A 21295-nucleotide genomic window follows, 5' to 3' on the forward strand; every position below is an offset into this window, starting at 1 on the left:
TAATGCTTTTGAAATTCTTGGTTTTCTTAGTACAATTAATATAAAAAAGGTATTTTCTTATTTATAGTTTTGTGCCACAAGAAAAGGAGTACAGCAGGCTGCTTCAGTTCTTGCAAAAGATGCTAAATTTATTATGACTGTGGAACAGAAACAAAGGTATATTTATATTTCTTGTAGTTGCTAACCATAGATATGTAGGGCTGGAGGGGAATTCGATAAGTCATCTAGTCCAGTCCTTACACTGTGGCAGGGCTAAGTATTATCTAGACCATCCCTGACAGGTGTTTGTCTAACCTGTTCCTAAAAACCCCCAGAAACAAAGATTCCACGCCCTCCCTAGATAGTTTAGTTCAGTGCTAAACTACCCTTATAGTTTAGCAAGTTTTTCCTAAGGTCTGTCTTAAATCTTCCTTGCTGCAATTTACGTCCATTATTTATTTTCCTGTCCTCTGTGGATATAGAGAACAATATATCACCGCCTTCTTCATAATAACCTTTTACATACATGAAGACTGTTAGGACCTTAGTCAGTTTTCTCCAGACTAAACAAACCCATTTTTTTCAATTTGTCCTCATAGGTCATGTTTTCTATATCTTTAATAATTTTTGTTGCTTTACTCTGGACTTTCTCCAATTTGTCCACACCTTTCCTGAAGTATGGTGCCCAGAAATGGACAGAGGACTCCAGCTGAGGCCTTATCAGAGCTGAGTAGAGTGGAAAAATTACTTCTTGTCTTGCTTACACCACTCCTGATAGTACATCTGTGACAAAGTGTTTGGCAGCAGCAGCTGTACCAGAATTCTGATTGCTGGATCTCCAATTATATCACCCTGGAGTAAACCTAAGGGCCAAATATTTGCCTAATTGATAGACTGGGATGGGCTGAGGAGAGCCCCAAAGGCTAATTATCTTAGCCCAGTAGGTAGAAAAGGTACATGCAGGAAATGCTCAGAGAAGAAGAAAGAGACTGGTAGGCTTTTGAGAGCCAGAGCCAGAAGAGATCTCTCAAGGGGAATATACCTTCTGTCTCCCCTCCTTGGCTCAGTGAGTTAAGGGCTGTATGCTTGTAAATGTAGACCTGCACACATTTGTAAAGGTGGTAGGGAGAACACTAAATAAATTGCACAAGTTGTTTGAACAGAATGTCTCAGAGCAGTTTGCATCTACAGAAGAGAAAGGAGCAGGATGCTACCCTATCACAACATCCCAGAATGATGTTTGCTCATTTTTTGCAACAGTATTACATTGTTGACTCATATTTACTTGGTGATCCATTATAGCCCCCAGATCTCTTTCTGCAGTACTCCTTCCTAGGCAGTCATTTCCCAGCTTGGTATCCCCTCCCAGCTTGGTATCATCCACAGACTTTGTAAGTGGACTGTCTATGCCATTCTCCAATCCATTTATGAAGATACTGAATAGAACGGGACTCCGGACAGATCCCTTTAGGACCCCACTCTATATGCCCTTCCAGGCTTGACTGTGAACGATTGATAACTACTCTGAGTACAGTTTTCCAACCAGTTGTGCAGGTTGGAAGTAGTAGGTTCATCTAGGCTATAGTTTCCTAGTTTGCTTATGAGAAGATCATGTGAGATAGAATCAAAAGTCTTACTAAAGTCAAGGTATATCATATGTTCTGCTTTCCCCCGTTCCACAAGGCTTGTTGCCCTATCAAAGGATATTAGGTTGGTTTGACATGATTTTTCTTGACAAAGCCATGTTGACTCTTACTTACCACCTTATTATCTTCTAGGTGCTTACAAATTGATTGTTTGATTATTTGCTCCATTATGTTTCTGTGTACCAAAGTTAAGCTGATTGGTCTATAATTCTGTTTGTCCTTATTCCCCTTTTTATAGATAGGTACTATATTTGACTTTTTCCAGCCCTCTGGGATCTCTCCCATCCTCCACAAGTTCTCAAAGATCGCTAACGGTTCAGAGATCTCTTCAGACAGTTCCTTAAGTATTCTAGGATGTATTTCATCAGGCCTTGCTAACTTGAAGACATCTAACTTGTCCAAGGCCTTGTCTACACTACAGAGTTTTGTTGATACAAGTTATGCCGACGATCAAAAACCACTATAATTACATCCCTTTTGCATGTTCACACAATGCTTCTTCTGTCGGTGGAGCACATCCATAGTTGGTGCTCTAGCATTGACAGTGAGAGCAGTGTGCCATGGATAGCTATCCCACTGTGCTACTCACCACCTTCTGCATCTAGAATTTTGGGAAGGCCAAGTGGATCACAGTTGAAGTTCCCTCTAAGCTGCGCGGCCACGCAGCAGGCTATCAAGGGCCACATGGGCAGGTGAGAGGTGCCTCTCCCCTGGCCCCAGCCCTGGAGTTGCCATGGCCAGAGAGAGGCGCCATTTCCCCAGCCCCGGAGCTGCCGTGGCCGGGGAGAGGCACCTCTCCCCTGGCCCCGGGCTGCTGCAGCAAGAGAGGACTGGGGAGAGTCCTCTCTTCCTGCTGCACCCCCGGGGCAGTCTGCACCTCAAACCCTTCATCCCTGGCCCTACCCCAGAGCCTGCAACCCCAGCTGGAGCACCCCCCACCCCAACCCTCTGCCCTAGCCCTGAGCCCCTTCCCCCACCGTGAACCTCTTATCCCTGGCCCCACCCCAGAGCCCTCACCCCCCAGCCAGCGCCCTCACCACCCCACACCCCAACCTTCTGCCCTAGCCTGAACCCCTTCCTGCACCCCAAACCCCTCAGCCCCATCCCCACCACACATCACCTTCATATTGGTGCACATAACAAAATTCATTCTGCACATGGATGTAAAAAACTAGAGGGAACATGGTTCACAGTGCATTATGGGTATGAGCTCAACGTCCCATGATACAGTTTTTTCTGTCCCAGCATTCCATGGGCTTCTGACTGCGTTTTGTGCCATTTTTCAATGGCTACTGTTTACTGTGTGCCTGCCATGTCTGCCTGAAAGGATGGATCCTGCACTGCTCTCTACTTTTGTGGTCACTGTTATGAACACTTCGTGGCTAGTCATGCTGTATATCATGAGCTGAACAGGAATCCTAGGTGCCTGACCTGCTATGTTCCTTGGAAAGAAACAACATCAGATTACTTTTGGCATTCAAATATAGCAATAGTAAAAATAGGAGCAGCTGCGCACGGTGGACTGTCACTTTTGGACTCGGGAAACAAGCACTGAATCGTGGGATCGCATCGTTCTGCGGGTCTGGGATGACAAGCAGCCACTGTAGAACTTTCAGAAACAGAAGGGCATCTTCCTGGAACTGTGTGTGGAATTTGCCTTAGCACTGTGGTGCAAGGACACCCAAATGAGAGCTGCCCTTTCAGTGGAGAGGTGTGTGGTAATCGCTGTGTGAAAGCTGGCAACTCCAGACTAGTCACTCATAGATCAGTTTGGAGTTGGGAAATCAACTGTTGAGACTGCGTTAATGCAACTGTGCAGAGCCATTAATCTCATCCTGCTATGAAGGATTGTGACTCTTGGAAATGTGCATGAAATAGTGGATGGCTTTGCGGCACTGGGATTCCCTAACTGCAGCAAGGTGATAAATGGCATGGCTATCCTAATTTTGGCCCCGGACCATCTTGCGATGGAGTACATCAATAGAAATGGGTATTTCCCTATGGTATTGCAAGTGCTTGTAGATCACTGAGGTCATTTCATTGACGTCAGGGAAGGTGCATGACACATGCATCTTCAGGACTGTACAGAAAGCTGCAAACAGGGACTTCCTTTCCAGACCAGAAGATTCCAATGGGGGATATTGAAATGCCCATAGTGATCCTGGAACACCCAATGTACCCCTTACTACTACGTCTCATGAAGCCTTACACAGGAAACCTGGGCAGCAGCAAGGAGCGCTTCAACAATAGGCTGAATGTGTGTTTGGCAGATTAAAATCTCGCAGGCACTGCCTTTATGGCAGGTTAAACCTAAATGAGGAAAATATTCCCATGGTCATAGCAGCTTGCTGTGCGCTGCATAGTATTTGTGAGGTTAATGGGGAAAAATTTCCCCCGGAGTGGAGTGCGGAGGCAGATTGTTTGGTGGCTGATTTTGAACAGCCAGGTATCAGGGCTATTAGAGGGGCACAATGGGGGCACTATTCGAATCAGGGAGGCTTTAAGGCACCATTTTAACAATGAGCACTAGTAATGTGACTTTCTATAAAGCACTCTGCCATGCTTTGTTAATTTCCCTCCTTGCAAGAAAATGTTGATAATTGCTTCTTGACCATGATTTGTAGTCTGCAAATGTTACAATTGCCACTGTGTATTAATTCTAGCAGCAACCATTGTGTGCAGGAGACAAATAAAGATTGATTATCTTTCAGAGGGTGTGTTTTTATTAAATATCAATTAACAACACACAGAAAACACTTGGTTGAAAGGGAGATAACAGTGAAGGGGCAGTCTCCTGATGTAGACTCTCATAGCTGTTTGTAACTCCAGCTATCATTTTGGAACCCATCTGAAGGGATGTAATGAATGGGGTACTGCGACAGGCTGGGAAGATGCAAGGAATGTGTGGGAGAGGTTTGGGAAGGACATGGAAAGCAGTTCTGTATGGGCTGCAGGGAGGGACGAGCACACATGTATTAGGCCTGCAATACGAATAGGGACTCCAACATCTCTGTATGCACCTCCATCACTTCTGTCAACTGCTTCTGGCCCATTAAAATTTATTCCTGACTCTCCTCCTTCTCCTGCCTCTCTCTTATAATTTTCATTTACTGGTTCTTTCCATGCCCTGTATTCATGTTTTTCTGCGCCTGAGGATTGGAGCACCTCTTGAAATAAAGCAGGAATATTTTGTCAGCGGAAGAAGCATTGTAATGTGTACTGTTTTGTCGATGAAAGCTGACTTTTGTCAACCAAACTCTGTTGTGTAGACAAGGCCTTTGTAATTCTTAAATTGTTCTTTCCCTATTTTAGCCTCAGATCCTACCCCATTTACACTGATGTGCACTATGTTAGGTGTCCGATGTCTGCTAAACTTTTGGGTGAAAACTGAAACAAAAAAGGCATTTAACGCTTAGGCTATTGCTACATTTTTTGTTATTGTCTTTCCCTCCTCGTTGAGTAATGGGCCTACCCTGTCCTTGATCTTCCTTTTGCTTCTAATGTATTTGTAAAATGTTTTCTTGTTACTCTTTATGTCCCTAGCTAGTTTAATCTCTTTTTTGTGCCTTGGCCTTTCTAATTTTGTCTCTACATGCTTGCGTTGTTCTTTTTATATTCATCCTTTGTAATTTGACCTAGTTCCACTTTTTGAGTTTCAGATCATTGAAGATCTCATGATTAAGCCACAGTGGTGTCTTCTTGCATGTTTCTTATGCATTGGGATAGTTTGCTCTTGTGCCCCTTGGCAGTTGTTTTAAAAAAGGAACTACTAACTCTCCTGAACTTTTTCCCCCTTAGACTTTCTTCCCATGGGATCTTACCTACCAATTCTCCGAGTTTGCCAAAATCTGCCTTTTTTAAGTCCATTATCTTTATTCTTCTGTTTTCCCTCCTTTCATTTCTTAGAATCATGAACTCTATCTTTTCTTGATCACTTTCACCCAAGCTGCCTTCTGACTTCAAATTCTAAACCAGTTCCTCCCTGTTTGTCAGAATCAAATCTAGAGTAGCCTCGCCCCAGTCACTTTCTCCACATTCTGTAATAAAAAGTTGTCTCCAGTGCATTCCAAAGCTCGTTGAATAATAATCTGTGTCCTGCTGCATTATTTTCCCTACAGATGTCTGGGTAGATGAAGTCTCCAATCACCACCAAGTTCTGTGCTTTGGATGATTTTGTTAGTTTTTAAAAAAGCTTCATCCACCTCTTCTTCCTGGTTAGGTAGTCTATTATAGTTCCCCACTATGACATCACACTTGTTTTTTTTACCCCTTTTATCCTTACCCAGAGACTTTCAACAGGTCTGCCTCCCACTTCTGCCTCAGCCTCAGTGCAAGTGTATACACTTTTGATATACAACACCTCCTCCCTTTTTTCCCTGCTTGTCCTTCCTGAACACATTGAAACCTTGTTTTCCAATATTCCAGTCATGTGAATTATCCCACCAAGTCTTTGTGATGCCAGTTATGTCATAATTGTGATTATTCACTAGTATTTCTAGGTTTTCCTGTTTATTCCCCATACTTCTTATGTTAGTATTCAGACATCTAGAAGGGAAATCTAATGAACATCTTATATTCCTTCTTGTCTGTCCTTTGTCCCTGCTATAATAAAAGCATACGTGTATTCTAGCCATTCTATGGGCCATGTGAAGAGGGTTGGTGGGTTCAATACAATTTCTAGTCGAGAGGTATCTATATCTCAAAATCATTATTGCGGTTGGCCCCCTTGCTGGGAAATTTCACTAGTGGCCAGGGACTGAATGGACCATGCAGACTGGAATGTGGAATTTCTCGCCATTAGAATGCTCTCTGCAGAATAGGGTTGAGATACATTTATAGGACTGTGTAATCCAACTTGCATTTCTTTTGACTGAGCTATACTTATTTCCTCTAAATAAAGGAATCTCTTCTTGAAGGATGTCTTTTGGGTACTTTTCATGAACATTAAATGCATTTACTATTTTAAATTACCTGTTTTTTGAAGAATAAAAACATTAATTTCCAGTGAGCCTGCAAAGACTTACACATATGAATAGTCCCACTGGATATGGTTTTGTTGAACTACTCACAGATACACGTGCCTAATTTAAGATACTGTAAGTCTTTGCAGGATCAAGTCCTTAGTAAACACAGTCCTAACTTCTGTTAGTGATTATTTATTTCACCAGGTAGTTATATCAAAGCTACATTTTCATTTGTACAACTCCTGGTAGGAATGATAGGAGCTGTGTGTCTTGTTCAATCCCAAATGCATTTATTAGAGCCCAATTCAAGAAGGATGCTTAAGAACAAGTTTAATTCCCATTTTAAATCAATGGGATTTAAGCACATGCTTAAGTGTTTTCTGTAAAATTGATGGACATTTGCACATACTTAAGTACTTTCCTGAATTGAGGCCTACATGTATATTTTAAAACAGTACTTACATTACAGTTTATTTGAAGGCTGTTTTTTTAAAAAACAGATTTCAAATGGATCTTGAGATAATAATTATGATACAATTCTGTGTTCAGAATTTCAGACACTATTAAACAACTATTAGTAGCCCTCTTCTATATTAATGTCTGTTTGAGAAGTTCTTGAAACTCTTTGAGCCCAGTCATTATTATTACTATTTATTATAATTAATCAGTCAAAACTCTCATTGAAATCAGAGTAGTTTGAAGAAGTGAATAGAAACTTTGCTTGAGAAAATACTGCAAGATTATGTCCATAAATGTTTCTTTCCCAAGTCCAAATTCATCAATATTCAAAGAATATTGACATGAATAGCCCAACATTCATGAACAGGCTTACAAAGCACACAGTATTTTTACTGTGGGAAAATAATCAGATCCAAATTCTTCAATACTTATTCAGGGCCATATGCACCTCTTCACTTAGGTTGATGTAGTGGAGAGAAACCTGCACAAAGTAAGTGAGATGCAAAAGAAGAGTCACTCTTTAGCATTCTCTTTCTTTCCCCAAACCTATGGAAGCTATATTAGAGAACTACTATGATGTTGGGACTCATAGTGAACTCTCAAGAGGTTGGTCAGGAGTGGGTCTGATCTGGTGGAGCTGATAGGTAATGCCACTCATTGTGGCATGCTCTCCTCCCAGATTGGTGGAAACATTCCTTACAAATCTGTAGTCACTTTAATGCCACCCATTAGAAGACCCATAAACTCATGTTGCTGCTGAGGGTGATTGTCGTACAAAAGGGAGGAATCAGTGAATGAGGGAAAGTAGCCTCAAAGAACAGTGTGAAGGGGCAGTTGCTTGTGAGTGGATCCTTGGCAGATATGCAGTTTGGAGGTTACTCTCCGTGTTTTCTCCACGGCTCACTTCATAGAGTTTCTGGCACTCACGGTCTTCCTCTTGTAGATTTTACCGTGGGAGGATGCAATAATGAAATTTAGGTTTTGCCTATAAGGAGGGTTATCGTGTGGCAACCTGGGGTGTAAATGTACAGTGCACTTGCCTGCTGTGAACTAAATTGTATGTGGATCTGTTGCTGTGCACTAAAACTCCCATAGTACTCTTTGACTTACTGCTGTTTGAATCAGCAGTAAGTGAAAGTGCTCTACAGAACTTTCAGTATGTGGTAGCAGGGTCCACACGGTCAGTTAGTGCATGAAATGCTGAAGTGCTGTAGATTTACAACCCAGGTTCCTGGATATTAATTCTCTATCTAAACATACAGACATTACTCAAACAATGGGAGATTTGCCTGAGTTTGGATTACAGGATTTAGTCATTTAAAAACAAACAGATTTTAGTTTCAAGTATCCAAAAGGTAATTATAAGTGAGAAAATTATTTAAAAATTATGCCATATACATTGACCTTTTAGTATTCTAAAATGTAGATATGAAATAGGACTGTATTGAAAAACACAAGGATGTGACAGAAATAAGGACAAATTAATTTAAACAGAAGAATAAATCTTATGACTCTTAATGAGTAACTGCTGGAATCAAAGTTTAATGTCATTATGCAGAGTTCTTCATAGGATATCATTGTGCTTTTTTTAAAACACGTTGGTATGTCTTCATATTGTATATAAATTAGTAAAAATGCTTTATAATTTTGGGTTTAAAAAGTACTTATTGTTTTTGTTTCGTTTTTATGTAGATTACAAAAGTGTGCAAATTCAACAAAAGATACCAAAGTGAGAGGTAAGTACAACAACATAGGCAGCGAGTTTTATGAGAGCCTGTGGTGCCCATGCTCCACCAGTATTTAGGAACATGGGCCCAGCTCCATCAATGTTTGAGCTTACCGCACTTTTGGGGTCCCTGCGCTTCAGGGGAACGCAGAGTCCAGGGCGGCCTGGGGGGTTAGCGAACGACCCGGCCCCAGCCCACCCCATCCCACTCCGCTCCGCCCCACTGGCTTCCGGTGTTGCTCGGGGGAGGGGGTGGAAGCTGGAAAGAGGCAGGGCAGGGACTTGGGGGAAGGGGTGGAATGGGGACAGGGAGGGGGCAGAGCAGGGGCGGGCTGTGGCTGGGTTGCTTGCTGCTGCCAGTGCCAGGCCCCCCACTAATTCCCCAGGCTACCATGGACCCTGCATCCCCGTGAAGCGCGGAGACCCCCAAAGCACGGGGCCCAGGGCGGTTGCCCCGGTCCATCCTATGGATGGGATGGCTCTGCGTGGACCCGTTCTGGGAACCACCAAAAATTATACAAACCTGGCACCCATGTACAACAATGCTAATTTTTGCCAACATGAATTAATAATATTTGCTTGATGAAAGATAGTAAAGGCAATGGATATAATATTTCTTTTTCAGATCTTTTAATGTGTGGTGTGGCTTATCATCATGCTGGTATGGAACTATCTGATAGAAAAATAATTGAAGGAGCTTTTACCAGGGGAGACTTACCAGTACTTTGTAAGTAAACTTAAACATTTGAAAGTCAAAATGTTGTTACTATATTTTTTCTTTTTAAATATAGTGAGGAGATTCGTATTTGGAAAAAGTAAACGTTATGATTCTTTCACTTATTTTTATGACATGAAATCCATGATGATAGAGAGTATGGTTCTGCAGCCTGTATACGAGTAGGTCAATTTGTTTCAATAAGTATTTAGGACATTTTACGTGCTACTACAGTATAAATGATACTAATACTCACGTGAGGCTGCATGACTGGGCCTGTACTTTAGGGTTTGATCCTGCATTCCTAAGTCCCATTAACTTCAGTTTTTCTTTTCCCTTCAAAAATAAATTCTGGTCAGAATATTACTTCTTCATTGAGGAATAATAATACCAGTTGAAAACGGAAAGCCAACTCTTTAGTTCTAATCATGTTATCCTATTCTTCTTAAAGAAAATGGATTGAACATGTGAAAAATATTATCTAAATATGACCAGATTCTTCAAATAAATCAACACACTTGTGATTTACTCAGGGGTGAAAGTAACTTAAAAGACTTACCGGTACACAGGGCAGCCAGGCTCCTGGGCAAGATGGGGGGCAGCTCTGGGCCCTGGAAGGGGTGGGGCCTCGGGCAGAAGGGGCAGGGCTTATTTTCACCTCTGGATTTACTAATATGTCTTTTGTGTTTGACGCTGTGTGATGGGTGGCCAGACATAGTAGTCAGACCCTAAAGTCTGCAGTTACAAGACAGGAGTCAAGAATCAGTTGAGTTGGGACACTGGGAGATCAGAATCAGGAGACAAACTAGAGATCAGAACACGAGTCGGGAACTAGAGTCAGGTTGGGTCCAGATACCAGATGTAAGGATCCGTGGACTAGAACCTAGGTCTGCAGATCCTGGGATAGCTGACATTCCCACAGTACCACTGGGAAGGCTTGCAGAGCCACATCCAGGGAGCATTGTGGAAAGTAGGCATCACAGGAAGTACCTCCCAAATGACCCAGAGTGAGAGTACCCTGCAGCCCTCTGATTGATGAAGTGCACTATTTAACCCAGGTAGGTGCCTCAGGAAGTTGTCTGGGCAACCACACAGACTTCTGGCCTGCTGCAACTCCAGACTTCACCTCATCTTCTGATCTCTGGTCTCTGATTCTAGCCTGACCCTGACTCTTGCTTATTGAACCCAGCTGTAGCGATTCCTCTGATCCCTGTTCATTGACTTCCATCCTTGACATGTGGACCCCAACCCACCTGTGATTGCTAGGCAAGTCTGCCTACACTCTGGTCCCTTACACCAGGGAGTCAGGAGCAGGGGACAAAATGGAGGTCAGGAACCACCAGTCAGTGCCAGGAGTTAAGCAGGTCAGACTGACAGGAGATCAAGCTGGGGAAGCACGAGTAGATAGTGGGATTGGGACAAAGCAAGGGGGTGGAGCCTCGTTGTTCAGATGGCTTCCTGTTGCTGGCTTAAGTAGGGACAGTGGGCCAAATAGCCACTTGGGGATTCCACAAATCAGACCTTAGGGGCAGAATCTCACCAATGGGGGTGGGCTTCATGGTTCTCAAGTAGGCTGTTGCCAGAATACTACCATGTGGAGGGTTGGAGCCTGGTTGCTCCTATGCAGAGGTGGATTAAGCTTTTGTGGGGCCTAGGGCCCTGGGCCAGAGCAAGTGGTGGCCCCTCCCCACCCCTTCTGCCTGCAGTCGTCCCCCCCATGCACTTCTTCTGGGGAAATGGAGTTGGGGTGTGGGGGCTTGCCCCGCTCCGCCTGCCTGACATTCCTGCTGGGGAGCAGGGTTGGGGCGTGGGGGCTTCCCCTGCTCCCCAGCAGGAGCACTGGGCGAGCGGAACGTGGCAAGTCCCTGCATCCCAACCCCATTCCCCAGCAGGAGCGTGGGGACCCCCATTTTTCCAGGGTCCCGTACAGGCCCAGTGGCTAATCTGCCACTGCTCTAATGAACCTTGTGGGCCTGGAGTTTGAGACTGGTGGGTCATGAAAAATACATTATTATGAGAATTATTTTAGTACTATAGATGTGCATGTCACTTTACAGGCAAATTAAAAGACCCGAAAACTGTCCTTAAGTATACAGTCACTACAAAACAGGATGAAGTAATGGCTATATTCAAACAGTTCCTGAACTATTTGTATTGAATGATTAGCAATTACTTCAATGTGATTTTGGTGCACGAGGAATGAAAGACTGGACCCTGATTTACCTGTAAATGTTAACAAATATTTAAATACAAATATGTTGGCTATATTTAGTTTTTAAGGGAGCATTTGACAACACAGAAATCATGATCAGATACAGTGAAATACTGCATATGAATGTATATACAGATTATGGGCCCTATGAGCTCTTCAGTGCCCTTTCCTCCCATTGATTTCATTAGAGTTGAGAGTGCTTAGCACCTCACAGGATTGGACCATATATTTGCTGCTTTATTTAAAATCTTGCTAGTATACCGAATACTGTTTATTATTAAATTAATATGCTTTAATCTGATTCAGTTACTACTAGTACCTTAGCTATGGGAGTAAATTTACCCGCACACCTGGTAGTTATAAAATCTACAATGCACTATGTTGGAGGAATGTTTCAAGAATACAGTGAAACAGATATTCTGCAAATGATTGGGAGAGCAGGGAGGCCTCAAGTAAGTTAACTGTGTATTTTATATTAATGCTTTCTAAATTTGGCTTAGTAAAAGCTACAGTATACACTTGACAAATAAAAAATACCCACAACTTAAGGGATAGCATTTGCTTTTTAAAGATTTATTTGTAAGTGAATTATTGAGTTAAAATAATACTGAACAAAGAGAACTGTGTGACACTGTAGACAGATCAATGGAGATCTCCACTGATCTGTGTGCAACTGTAGTCCGAAAAGCAAGATGTTAGATTGCATAAGGAATGGAAAGTTGAATAATATGCAAATATTATAATACCTTTTATATAAATTGTGCAGCTTCATTTGGAATTGTGTGTGTAGTACTGAGAAGGACATCACAGAGCTCTTGCATATTATTTAAATAAAACTAAAAGTTTTTGAAAATTATCTAGATCATTTGTGTTTTATGCTAAAAATCACACGGGTCATATTGTGTCTCCCTAAACCACTGGTTTTCAACCTGTGGTCTGCAGACCTCCAATTTCCAAAGGGGTCCACACCTCCATTAGAAACTTTTAAGAGGTCTGCAAATTTAAAAAGATTGAAATCCACTGCCATAAACTGTTTCTAAATGGATTAAAAAATGTATTGTTGAATGTTACACATTAGCAGAAATTCCTGTACCTATGATGGTATGATCTCATTCTACCAGAGCTGTGGCAGCCTCTTTTGCTTGCCTTAAGCAAGTCCCTGTTACTGAAATTTCCAGGGCTGCAACGTGGAGTTTTTCATCAAGTGCTTGCTCATGTCCATTCCATTAGGTAGGTGTGTGCTTGCCCCGAGCACTGCCACTGGAAAATTTTCCCTCAGTGGTATCCATCAGGTCAGCTCTGCTGCCCCCTGGAGTTGCATGCTCCTAGGACCAGTATAAAGGGTCCTGCCAGGAGCCGCAGCCCTCTCAGTTCCTTCTTACTGCCTGTGACCGTCGCTGGAACTACCTTATCCTTGCAATCTGCAAGTACACCCTTAGTGGACTTTTTCAACCCTATATTGTATATAGTTATCTCTTGTTGATAGTAGTTAAATTTCTGTTATTAGATAGATTAGTGGAGTTAGTCTCTGCCTGGTACTGGGGCATGCCTTGGTCTCCAGGTTTTAAGTCTTGTGCCTCGTGCCACAAGCCTATGCCTGTGAGTTACACCCATTCCAGTTGCCTTAAGTGACTGGGGGAAGCTCACATATAAGAACGTTGTAAGATCTGTAAAGACTTCAGGCCCTGCACCAAAAAGGATACAGACTCCAGACTGAGATTTATCCTAATGGAGGCAGCGCTAAGGCCTCCATCGGCACCGGACCACTCAGACTTGGCACCAAGCACTTCAGTCTCAATAAGGAGTGCTCTGGCTACTCTTTGAGATCCTCAGCGCTGCTCTTCATCACTGGCACTGAGAAAAGATGCTCCTTCTACCTTTCGAGAGCCTTGGCACCATCCACCATCTCCGGTGCCAAAGAAAAATGCTCCAGTGAGAGAACCTCGGCACCACGCTCCATCACTGGTACCGAGGAAGAAATAGAAGAAGACTGATAGTGGTCTATCCCCATCCCCGAGGTCAACGGGGCAGGGAAACACTAGTAGAGTGCGACCTGCGTTGGGACACTCCACAGCTTCAGCAACCTGTGCAGTGCCATTAACACCAGCCCCAGAGTGGGTACTGTTGAGTCCCGTACCAATGAACTCACCACCGCAGGAGAGCCACTGGAGATACTTTGTTGGCAGTACTATCGACGCCAGACACATTTGCCGCAGTGAGAGACCTACTCACACTGCCAGTACCAGCGTCTCCAGCTATGCAGGAGCTGACAGCAGTGGCACTGATGAGAAACAACCTCAGCAGCATTGAGGCCCCAGGTGTCTTCAAAAGCGAAACAGTCCCTCTCAGCACTGCTCGCTGGCACTGATTAGCACCGCTCCTCCCTTGTCTTCAGGAGGGGAGTCTTCGGAGACAGAGTCGAAGGCTGAGTCATATGCCTCTCGCAGGAACTGACTCCGTCACTCCAATTAGCACTATCCTGTCATGGACCCAAGCCAAGGCATCCCATCCACAGTGTGGCCCCCGGGGCAGTGGCAGATGCAGTTCAGTGGCCATTCTGGAACCCCTGAGCTTTCCGGACAATGCAGAGGACTCGTTGCAGAAGGTCATACTCCATGGTGTCTAAGTCCAGAGCACTTCCACTGCTCCAGTCAGAGCAGGACCCAGGCTTCAGTACTGAGGCCAGTGCCAAATAGCAAGAGCCAGCACCTTGAGACCTGTCTGGTGCTGAGTGTGAAGAACAGTGCCCCCTACCAGTACAGGCTTCCTTCTCTTCTCCTCATGAGACTGTGGTGGGAGCAGATGTAGCACCCTCCCAGGATGACTACAAGGCTCATCAGAAGCTCCTTAAGAGGGGCTCAAAACCTGGAGATCCAAGTAGAAGAGATCAGGGAGTCCTCCCATGCCCTAGTGGACATTCTAATAGTCACAGCCCATCAAGAGTGGAATTGCCCCTTAACAAGGCCATTATGGACCCCATCAAGGCATTATGGCAGGCCCCAGCATCTCTTCAGCCAACAGCAAAGAAAACTGAAAACAAATACTTTATCCCAGCTAAGGGTTGTGAGTTTCTTTTACACATATCCACCACTGGGCTTTTTGGTGGTGTCAACAGCCAGTGAGGGGGAAAAATGGGCTACAGGGGCCAACCCCCAATTAGACCTTTTTGGCAGAGAGAGCTGTTCAACAGGGGGCCTCCAGCTCAGGATCATGAATCAGCAGGCATTCCTGGGCAAGTACGATTTTAATTTCTGGGATTCCATGCTGAAATTTAAGGAGTTATTACCCCAGGAGTCCAGACAAGAATTTGTAGCTCCTGTGGAGAAAGGCAAATTGGTGCAAAGGCATCCTTGCAAGCAGCCTTGGATAATGCAGACTCTGCAGTCCAATCTATGGCCTCAGCGGTGGCAATGCACAGAAGCTCATGGTTTCAATCCTCGGGCATGCTGCATGAGGTCCAACAGACCTTGCAGGACCTTCCTTTTGTGGGCACATCACCCTTTTCTGAGCAGACAGACTCCAAGCTGCACAGCCTAAAGGACTCAAGAGCCACTGTACAAGGGTTTGCCGGGGCTCAACCCCCTCCGGGGTGGTGGGGAGCCACACCGGCTCCCTACACACAGTTAAGGTTCGGGGGAATTAGTCTGGCTGCGGGGTCTTCCTCGGCAGCCCTTGAAGAACTAGAACAAACACCATAAGCCCAGGCCCTGGGTCAGGGCAGGGCAACAAGGAGTCCGATGCTCAGGCCCTCAGGCAGGACTGAGCAACCACAATACAATAGAAATAGGTCCAGGTCCTGGGTCAGGGCGGGGCAACAGTGGGTCAGGGGCTCAGGCCCTTAGGCAGGGCTGAGCAACAACAGTACAATTAGTAGCAAGCCCAGGCCCTAGGGCAGGGCAGGGCAGTACAGAGTCAGGAGCTCAGGCCCTCAGGCAGGGCTGAGCAACAACAGTAGGCCCAAGCCTCCACAGGCCTGGGAGACTGCCACCCACAAGTTGGGCAGAAGACCCGCTGCTGTGTCAGTGGGGATCCTGGCCGCAACACACTGACATGGGCTCTGGTAGTGCTGCAGCCAGACTAGGGTCGGCTGCCCCTGGCTACTTCCAGACTCCCCTTCGGGTAGTACCTGGGTCAGAGTGTTGTCCTCTGGGGGGTCCAGCACCATGGGTTCTTCCGGGTAGTGACCGCAGGGCAAGTGTACCTTGGGCCGCGGGGTTTTCCCAGTCGTGGGCTAGGCTGGAGGCGTCTGGCCTCTCCGGCAGCTGGGTCCTTACTGAGCTCTGAGGGTGAGCCTTTATACTTCCGGGTCGCCGCCTGACCCTCTGAGGGGCGGGCTCAGAGCTCCCTAGCTCGACCCACTCCGGCCTCCGGATGGGCTCATCCCTCTCCGGGGTGGTGGGGAGCCACACCGACTCACTACAGCCACTCTGAAGTTTCTAGGACTTTATACACTGGCACCCACAAGGAAACATTATAAGCCTCAACTGGCTGCTCGATTCTTCCCACCACCTGCCTGGCAAGACTACCAAAGGGAAAGGAGCAGGAGCTTTAGGAGAAGACCTCTGCCCCCATCCTCATCCACATCTACGCCTTGCCCCGCCTCTCCTCCCCCCTCCCCCCCGACACTCTGGTAGGTCCAAGCAGGCCTTTTAATGGGACGTTTGAGGATGACATACCAGGATAGAATTTGGATCCAGCCTCTCCAGTTTTTGTGGACCGTTTATCCCATTTCAATCAGGTGTGGGCCCGCATTACAACAGACGACTGGGTGCTAAGCATAATAGCAGTGGGATACACTCTTTAGTTCAGTTGTTCCCACCCTCCCCATCCCTTTTCAGGGACCTTTCTCATGAGCTACTTCTAGCCCAAGAGGTGCAGTCGCTCCTAAGGGTGGGAGCCATGGAAGAGGTTCCACCAGAGTTAGAGGGCTGATGATTCTACTGCTGATATTTCCTTATCCCGAAAGCCAACGGCAGTCTCAGACCAATTCTGGACCTGCAAAAGCTCAGCAGATACATGAAGAAGTCAAAGTTCTGCATGGTCTCCTTGGCTTCCATTATCCCTTCCGTGGATCCTGGGGACTAGTACACCACCCTTGATTTGAAGGATGCTTGCTTGCTTCCATATCTCGATCTTTCTTTCAGGAACACCGAAGGTTCCTCAGGTTCATCGTGAACCACGTGCGCTACCAATTTGCGGTTTTCCCATATGGCCTGCCAGCAACCCCTCAAAGTGCATGGCGGTCGTTGCAGCCTTCCTGAGGAGACAGGGGGCTCAGGTCTACCATTACCTTGGTGACTGGCTGGTCAGAGGTAAGACCAATGGCCAGGTGGAGTCTGACATAAAGTTAATCCAGTCAACATTCAGGACTTGGGTCTGCTGATAAACGTTCAGAAGTCTACCCTCTCCCTGGTTCAGAGGATAGAGTTTATCGGGGTGATCCTCAACTCTGTCCAAGCCAGAACTTTCCTCCCAGAAGCACGGTTCCAAGCAATAGTGATGCTTATAGAGAACCTCAGAGATCACTCCATCACTACAGCGAGGAACTTCTTGAAGTTCCTGGGCCACATGGCCTCATGCACGTAAGTGGTGCAGCATGTGAGACTTCAACTAAGACCTCTCCAGGCATGGCTGGCGTCTGTATACTCGTCAAACTGACACTGTTTGGACACAGTTATCACGGTTCCCTGTCGGTGATCACCTCTCTCAATTGGTGGTTAAACCTGCTGACCCCAACCATCTGTGTCTCTCATTACAGATGCTTCAGTGATAGGCTGGGGTGCTCTTCTGGGTTCCCTCAGAACTCAGAGCCTTTGGTCTCCGGAAGAGCTCTCGCTACACACATCAATGTCTGGGGGCTCAGAGCAGTTCGCTTGTCATGCCAGGCATTCCAGACCCATTTGGCGAGCAAGAATGTGTCAGATCTCACAGACAACATGATGGTGATGTTTTATATCAATAGGCAGGGAGGAGCATGCTCCTCTCACCTGTGCCAGGAAACACTTCGCTTGTGGGAATTCTGCATAACGCACTTGATCCACCTCCAGGCCTCCTATCTGCTGAGATCTCAGAACGAGCTAGCGGATCACCTCAGCAGATCTTTCTCCATTCGTCCAGATGTTGTGAACACCATTTTCCAGAGATGGGGAACTCCCCAGATAGATCTGTTCGTGACAAAGCACAACAGGAAGTGTCTCCAATTCTGTTCCCTCCTGGGTAACAGCCCCGGATCTCTCGCAGACACCTTCCTTATCCCCTACACGGGTCATCCCTTCTATGCATTTCCTCCCATTCCTCTAATACACAAAGTCTTGCTGAGGATCAGAAAGGACAAAGCGTGGGTCATCCTGATAGCCCTGCTTGGCCCCGCCAGCATTGGTTCGCCACATTCTTAGACCTCTCTTTGGAGATGCCAGTTCTTCTACCTCTGTATCCAAACCTGATCTCCTAAGACTAGGGCAACCTGTGCCACCTTAACCTCGAGTCCCTTCATCTGACAGCCTGGAAGCTCCATGGCTGAACCCCTCAGAGCTAGCATGCTCAGGGCAGGTTTGCAAGGTACTTCTAGGGAGCAGAGAGCCATCCACCAGAGCGACTTACCTGGCAAAGAAGAATAGGTTCTCGATCTGGTCTACGCAGAAGGGTGTCTTGTGTATGCTATCAACAATAGCATTTATTCTGAACTACTTACTACACCTAAAACAACAAGGTCTAAGTAGGTCATCTGTCCGTAATCTCAGTTTTTCACCCATGGATGAATGGCCGTTCCGTGTTTTCAAACACCATCTGTAATTGGTTCCTTAAGGGCCTTGAGAGATTGTACCCCCAGGTATGGCAACCAATCCCTCCCAGGGATATCAACCTGGAATTGTCAAAACTGACAGGACCTCCATTTGAGCTACTGGCAATATACTCTCTGCTCTACCTGTCCTGGAAGGTGACCTTCCTGGTGAACATTATTTGTGCCAGAAGTGTCTTAGAGATCTGGGCCCTTACTTCAGAACCACCATAACATGGTATTCTTCAAGGACAAGGTCCAATTGCGTCCTCATCCAGCTTTCCCAGTTCCATAGTAACCAGGATATCTTCCTACTGGTCTTCTATCCAAAACCACATGCCAACAGAGAAGAACAGAGGTTCCACTCGCTAGACATCAGATGTGCACTGGCTTTCTACATAGAAAGGACTAAGCCATTTTGGAAAACTACTCAACTATTCGTGGCCTGTGCAGACAGGATGAAAGGTCTTCCCATCTCAACCCAGAGTATTTCATTGTGGATCACATCTTACATCAGCACATGCTATGACCTGGCAAAGGTCCCTGCCCCAGCTGCCCTGACAGCACATTCCACAAGGGCCCAAGCATCTTTAGCAGCATTTGTAGCACAAAATGTCCTATCCAGAACGTTTGTAGAGCTGCAATATAGTTGTTGGTTCACACTTTCACTTTTCACTACCCCGTCACCCAACAGGCTAGAGATGATGCTGGATTTGGCAGAGAGGTGTTGCAATCAGCAGGTCAATAAACTCTGAATCCTCCATTTGCAACTGCTAGAGAGTCACCTACATGAAATGGACATGAGCAAGCACTCGAAGAAGAAAAATAGTTACTAACCTTTACATAACTGTTCTTTGAGATGTGTTGCTCCTGTCCATTCCAAGACCTACCTTCCTACCCCTCCGTTGGAGTTGGCCAGCAAGAAGTAACTGAGGGGGTTGTGGGTCAGCAGGACCTTTTATACCGGTGCTATGAGTGTGCGACTCCAGGGGCCACCAGAGCCGACCTAACGGATACCTCTGAGGGAAAACTTTCCAGTGGCTATGCTCAGAGTGAGCACATGCCTACCTACATTGGAATGGACATGAGCAACACATCTCTAAGAACAGCAGTTGTGGAAAGGTTAGTAACCATTTTTTATGTTCACACATTTAGTAAACATTATTCTCTCAATTTGGCTTCCAGGGCAGACAGTAGATGTCACAGCAGTGCTTCAGTCACTATTCAGTTATTACTCTGTTCTCTCCTTTAGGTTATTTTCAGTACTGTTTATAAAACTACCCGTGAGTGGGAATACACAGAGCCATTCGAACAAGAAATGAAGGTTACTTACTTGTAACTGGAATTCTTTGAAATGGCTCTGCATATTCACACTTTCTTCCTGTCTTCTGCTCTTTCTTAGGGTCCTATTGTTCTGTATCTCTGGGATGGTGGCGGAAGGAACACAGGTGGTAGAGGGCGCTGCAGCCTCTTCTATAGCCTCATCCTCAGAATATTAAGAAATGCGGAGAGGAGTAGTAGGAAAGGTTGCGTGAGCATTCTAACAGACACTGCTTGGAGAAGGTTCTACTATTAGGCACCACTAGGAGGCGCAGTACCCATAAGTGTGAATAAGCGGAGCCATCTCAAAGAACTCTAGTTACAAGTAACCTTCACTTCTTTGAGAATTTGGCCATTAGTATATTCCACAATCCAGCTTCCTTCCCTTGTGCTATGGAGTCCTGTACAGCTGGAATTCTGTGGTGGTTGGCTTGCTCTGCCCTGTATGCTGTTGGTAAGGGGCATGAGAACACTTTGGGCTTGTGTGCCTCCCAATGGACACTGTTGGACAAAAGACTCCGGTTTCAAGCTCCTGGAGCACACACAAATGATAACTGGAATATATATGTGGACAAGACATTTATCTTTGGCCATTTAAAAAAAAGATACATGATTTTGCTGCTAGAGGTCCTGATTCAGAAAGATACTTAAGCATATGCCTAACTTTAAGCATGTGCTTAAATTCTCATACTGAATCAGGAAGAGTTATTTGATTCAGGGCTGTTTTCATATGTACCACATACACCGATCCAAATTAAAAAACTTGGAAAATTCCCATACAAAAATTAACAATATACATTTAGCTTTATATTTCCAATTCTGAACAAAGCAAGAGGGAAAGTGAAGGTTGGGTGCTGAGTACATGTGGTAACTTGATAGTGAGTAATGAAGTCAGTAGGGAACTTGGTGTATCTCTTAACGGTTCATTTTCAGGCTTTTTAACATTTGGCAATAATTAATGAGATTATCAGTGTCAAGAATTGGTTTTCTGAGCTTGTGTTTAATAATCATTCATTTAAGAGCTGCTTCCCACTTGAGGGAAGAATTGACAATCTCGCTAATCATAAGACTAATGTCCAGCACTGCAGAGTGCATTGAACGACTACAAAGTGAATTCTCTCCAGTCCTTCTCATTCAGAAGGATTGTGGTGGTGACATGCAGCTTGGGTGAGGCGGGATGTGGAAATCACTTGACTGAGGTTAATGGATTTTTCTAAATGCGTATTTGTCCACAGGATAAGTGGGATTCTCTTTTGTGTATGCACAGTATTGTTTAACTGTGCAAAATTTCATTGATCCTAATACTGTCTATAGTATATGCGTGTTACAGCAAATAGGTTAGTAGCGCCAGCCCAAATGCAAACAGTTATTTTTTTTTAAAGTTCAGGTACTGTTCAATGTGCAAATGGATTTGTCTTTCAGTTGTTGATGCCTTGGCATTCCTCAACAGGTTAAACATAACATTTTTAAAATACATTTTGAATTGTTACCAAAGA

The 21295-nt window shown here is 45.2% G+C and overlaps 1 protein-coding gene across 1 annotated transcript in view; it reads left to right on the top strand.

The window, feature by feature from the left end:
• The window catches only part of LOC112109879 (probable ATP-dependent DNA helicase HFM1), an 84624-nt gene that overhangs the window by 20659 nt on the left and 42670 nt on the right, over positions 1 to 21295 (top strand). The window contains exons 10-13 of the mRNA XM_024204599.2: positions 68 to 156; positions 8741 to 8784; positions 9400 to 9501; positions 12008 to 12153. Coding sequence (XP_024060367.2) covers positions 68 to 156; positions 8741 to 8784; positions 9400 to 9501; positions 12008 to 12153 — 381 coding nt within the window. The remainder of the gene's footprint in view (positions 1 to 67; positions 157 to 8740; positions 8785 to 9399; positions 9502 to 12007; positions 12154 to 21295) is intronic.

The sequence above is a fragment of the Terrapene carolina genome, unplaced genomic scaffold (assembly GCF_002925995.2).
Source record: "Terrapene carolina triunguis isolate 2854851 unplaced genomic scaffold, T_m_triunguis-2.0 Scaffold211, whole genome shotgun sequence".
In the NCBI taxonomy this organism is placed as follows: domain Eukaryota; kingdom Metazoa; phylum Chordata; order Testudines; family Emydidae; genus Terrapene; species Terrapene triunguis.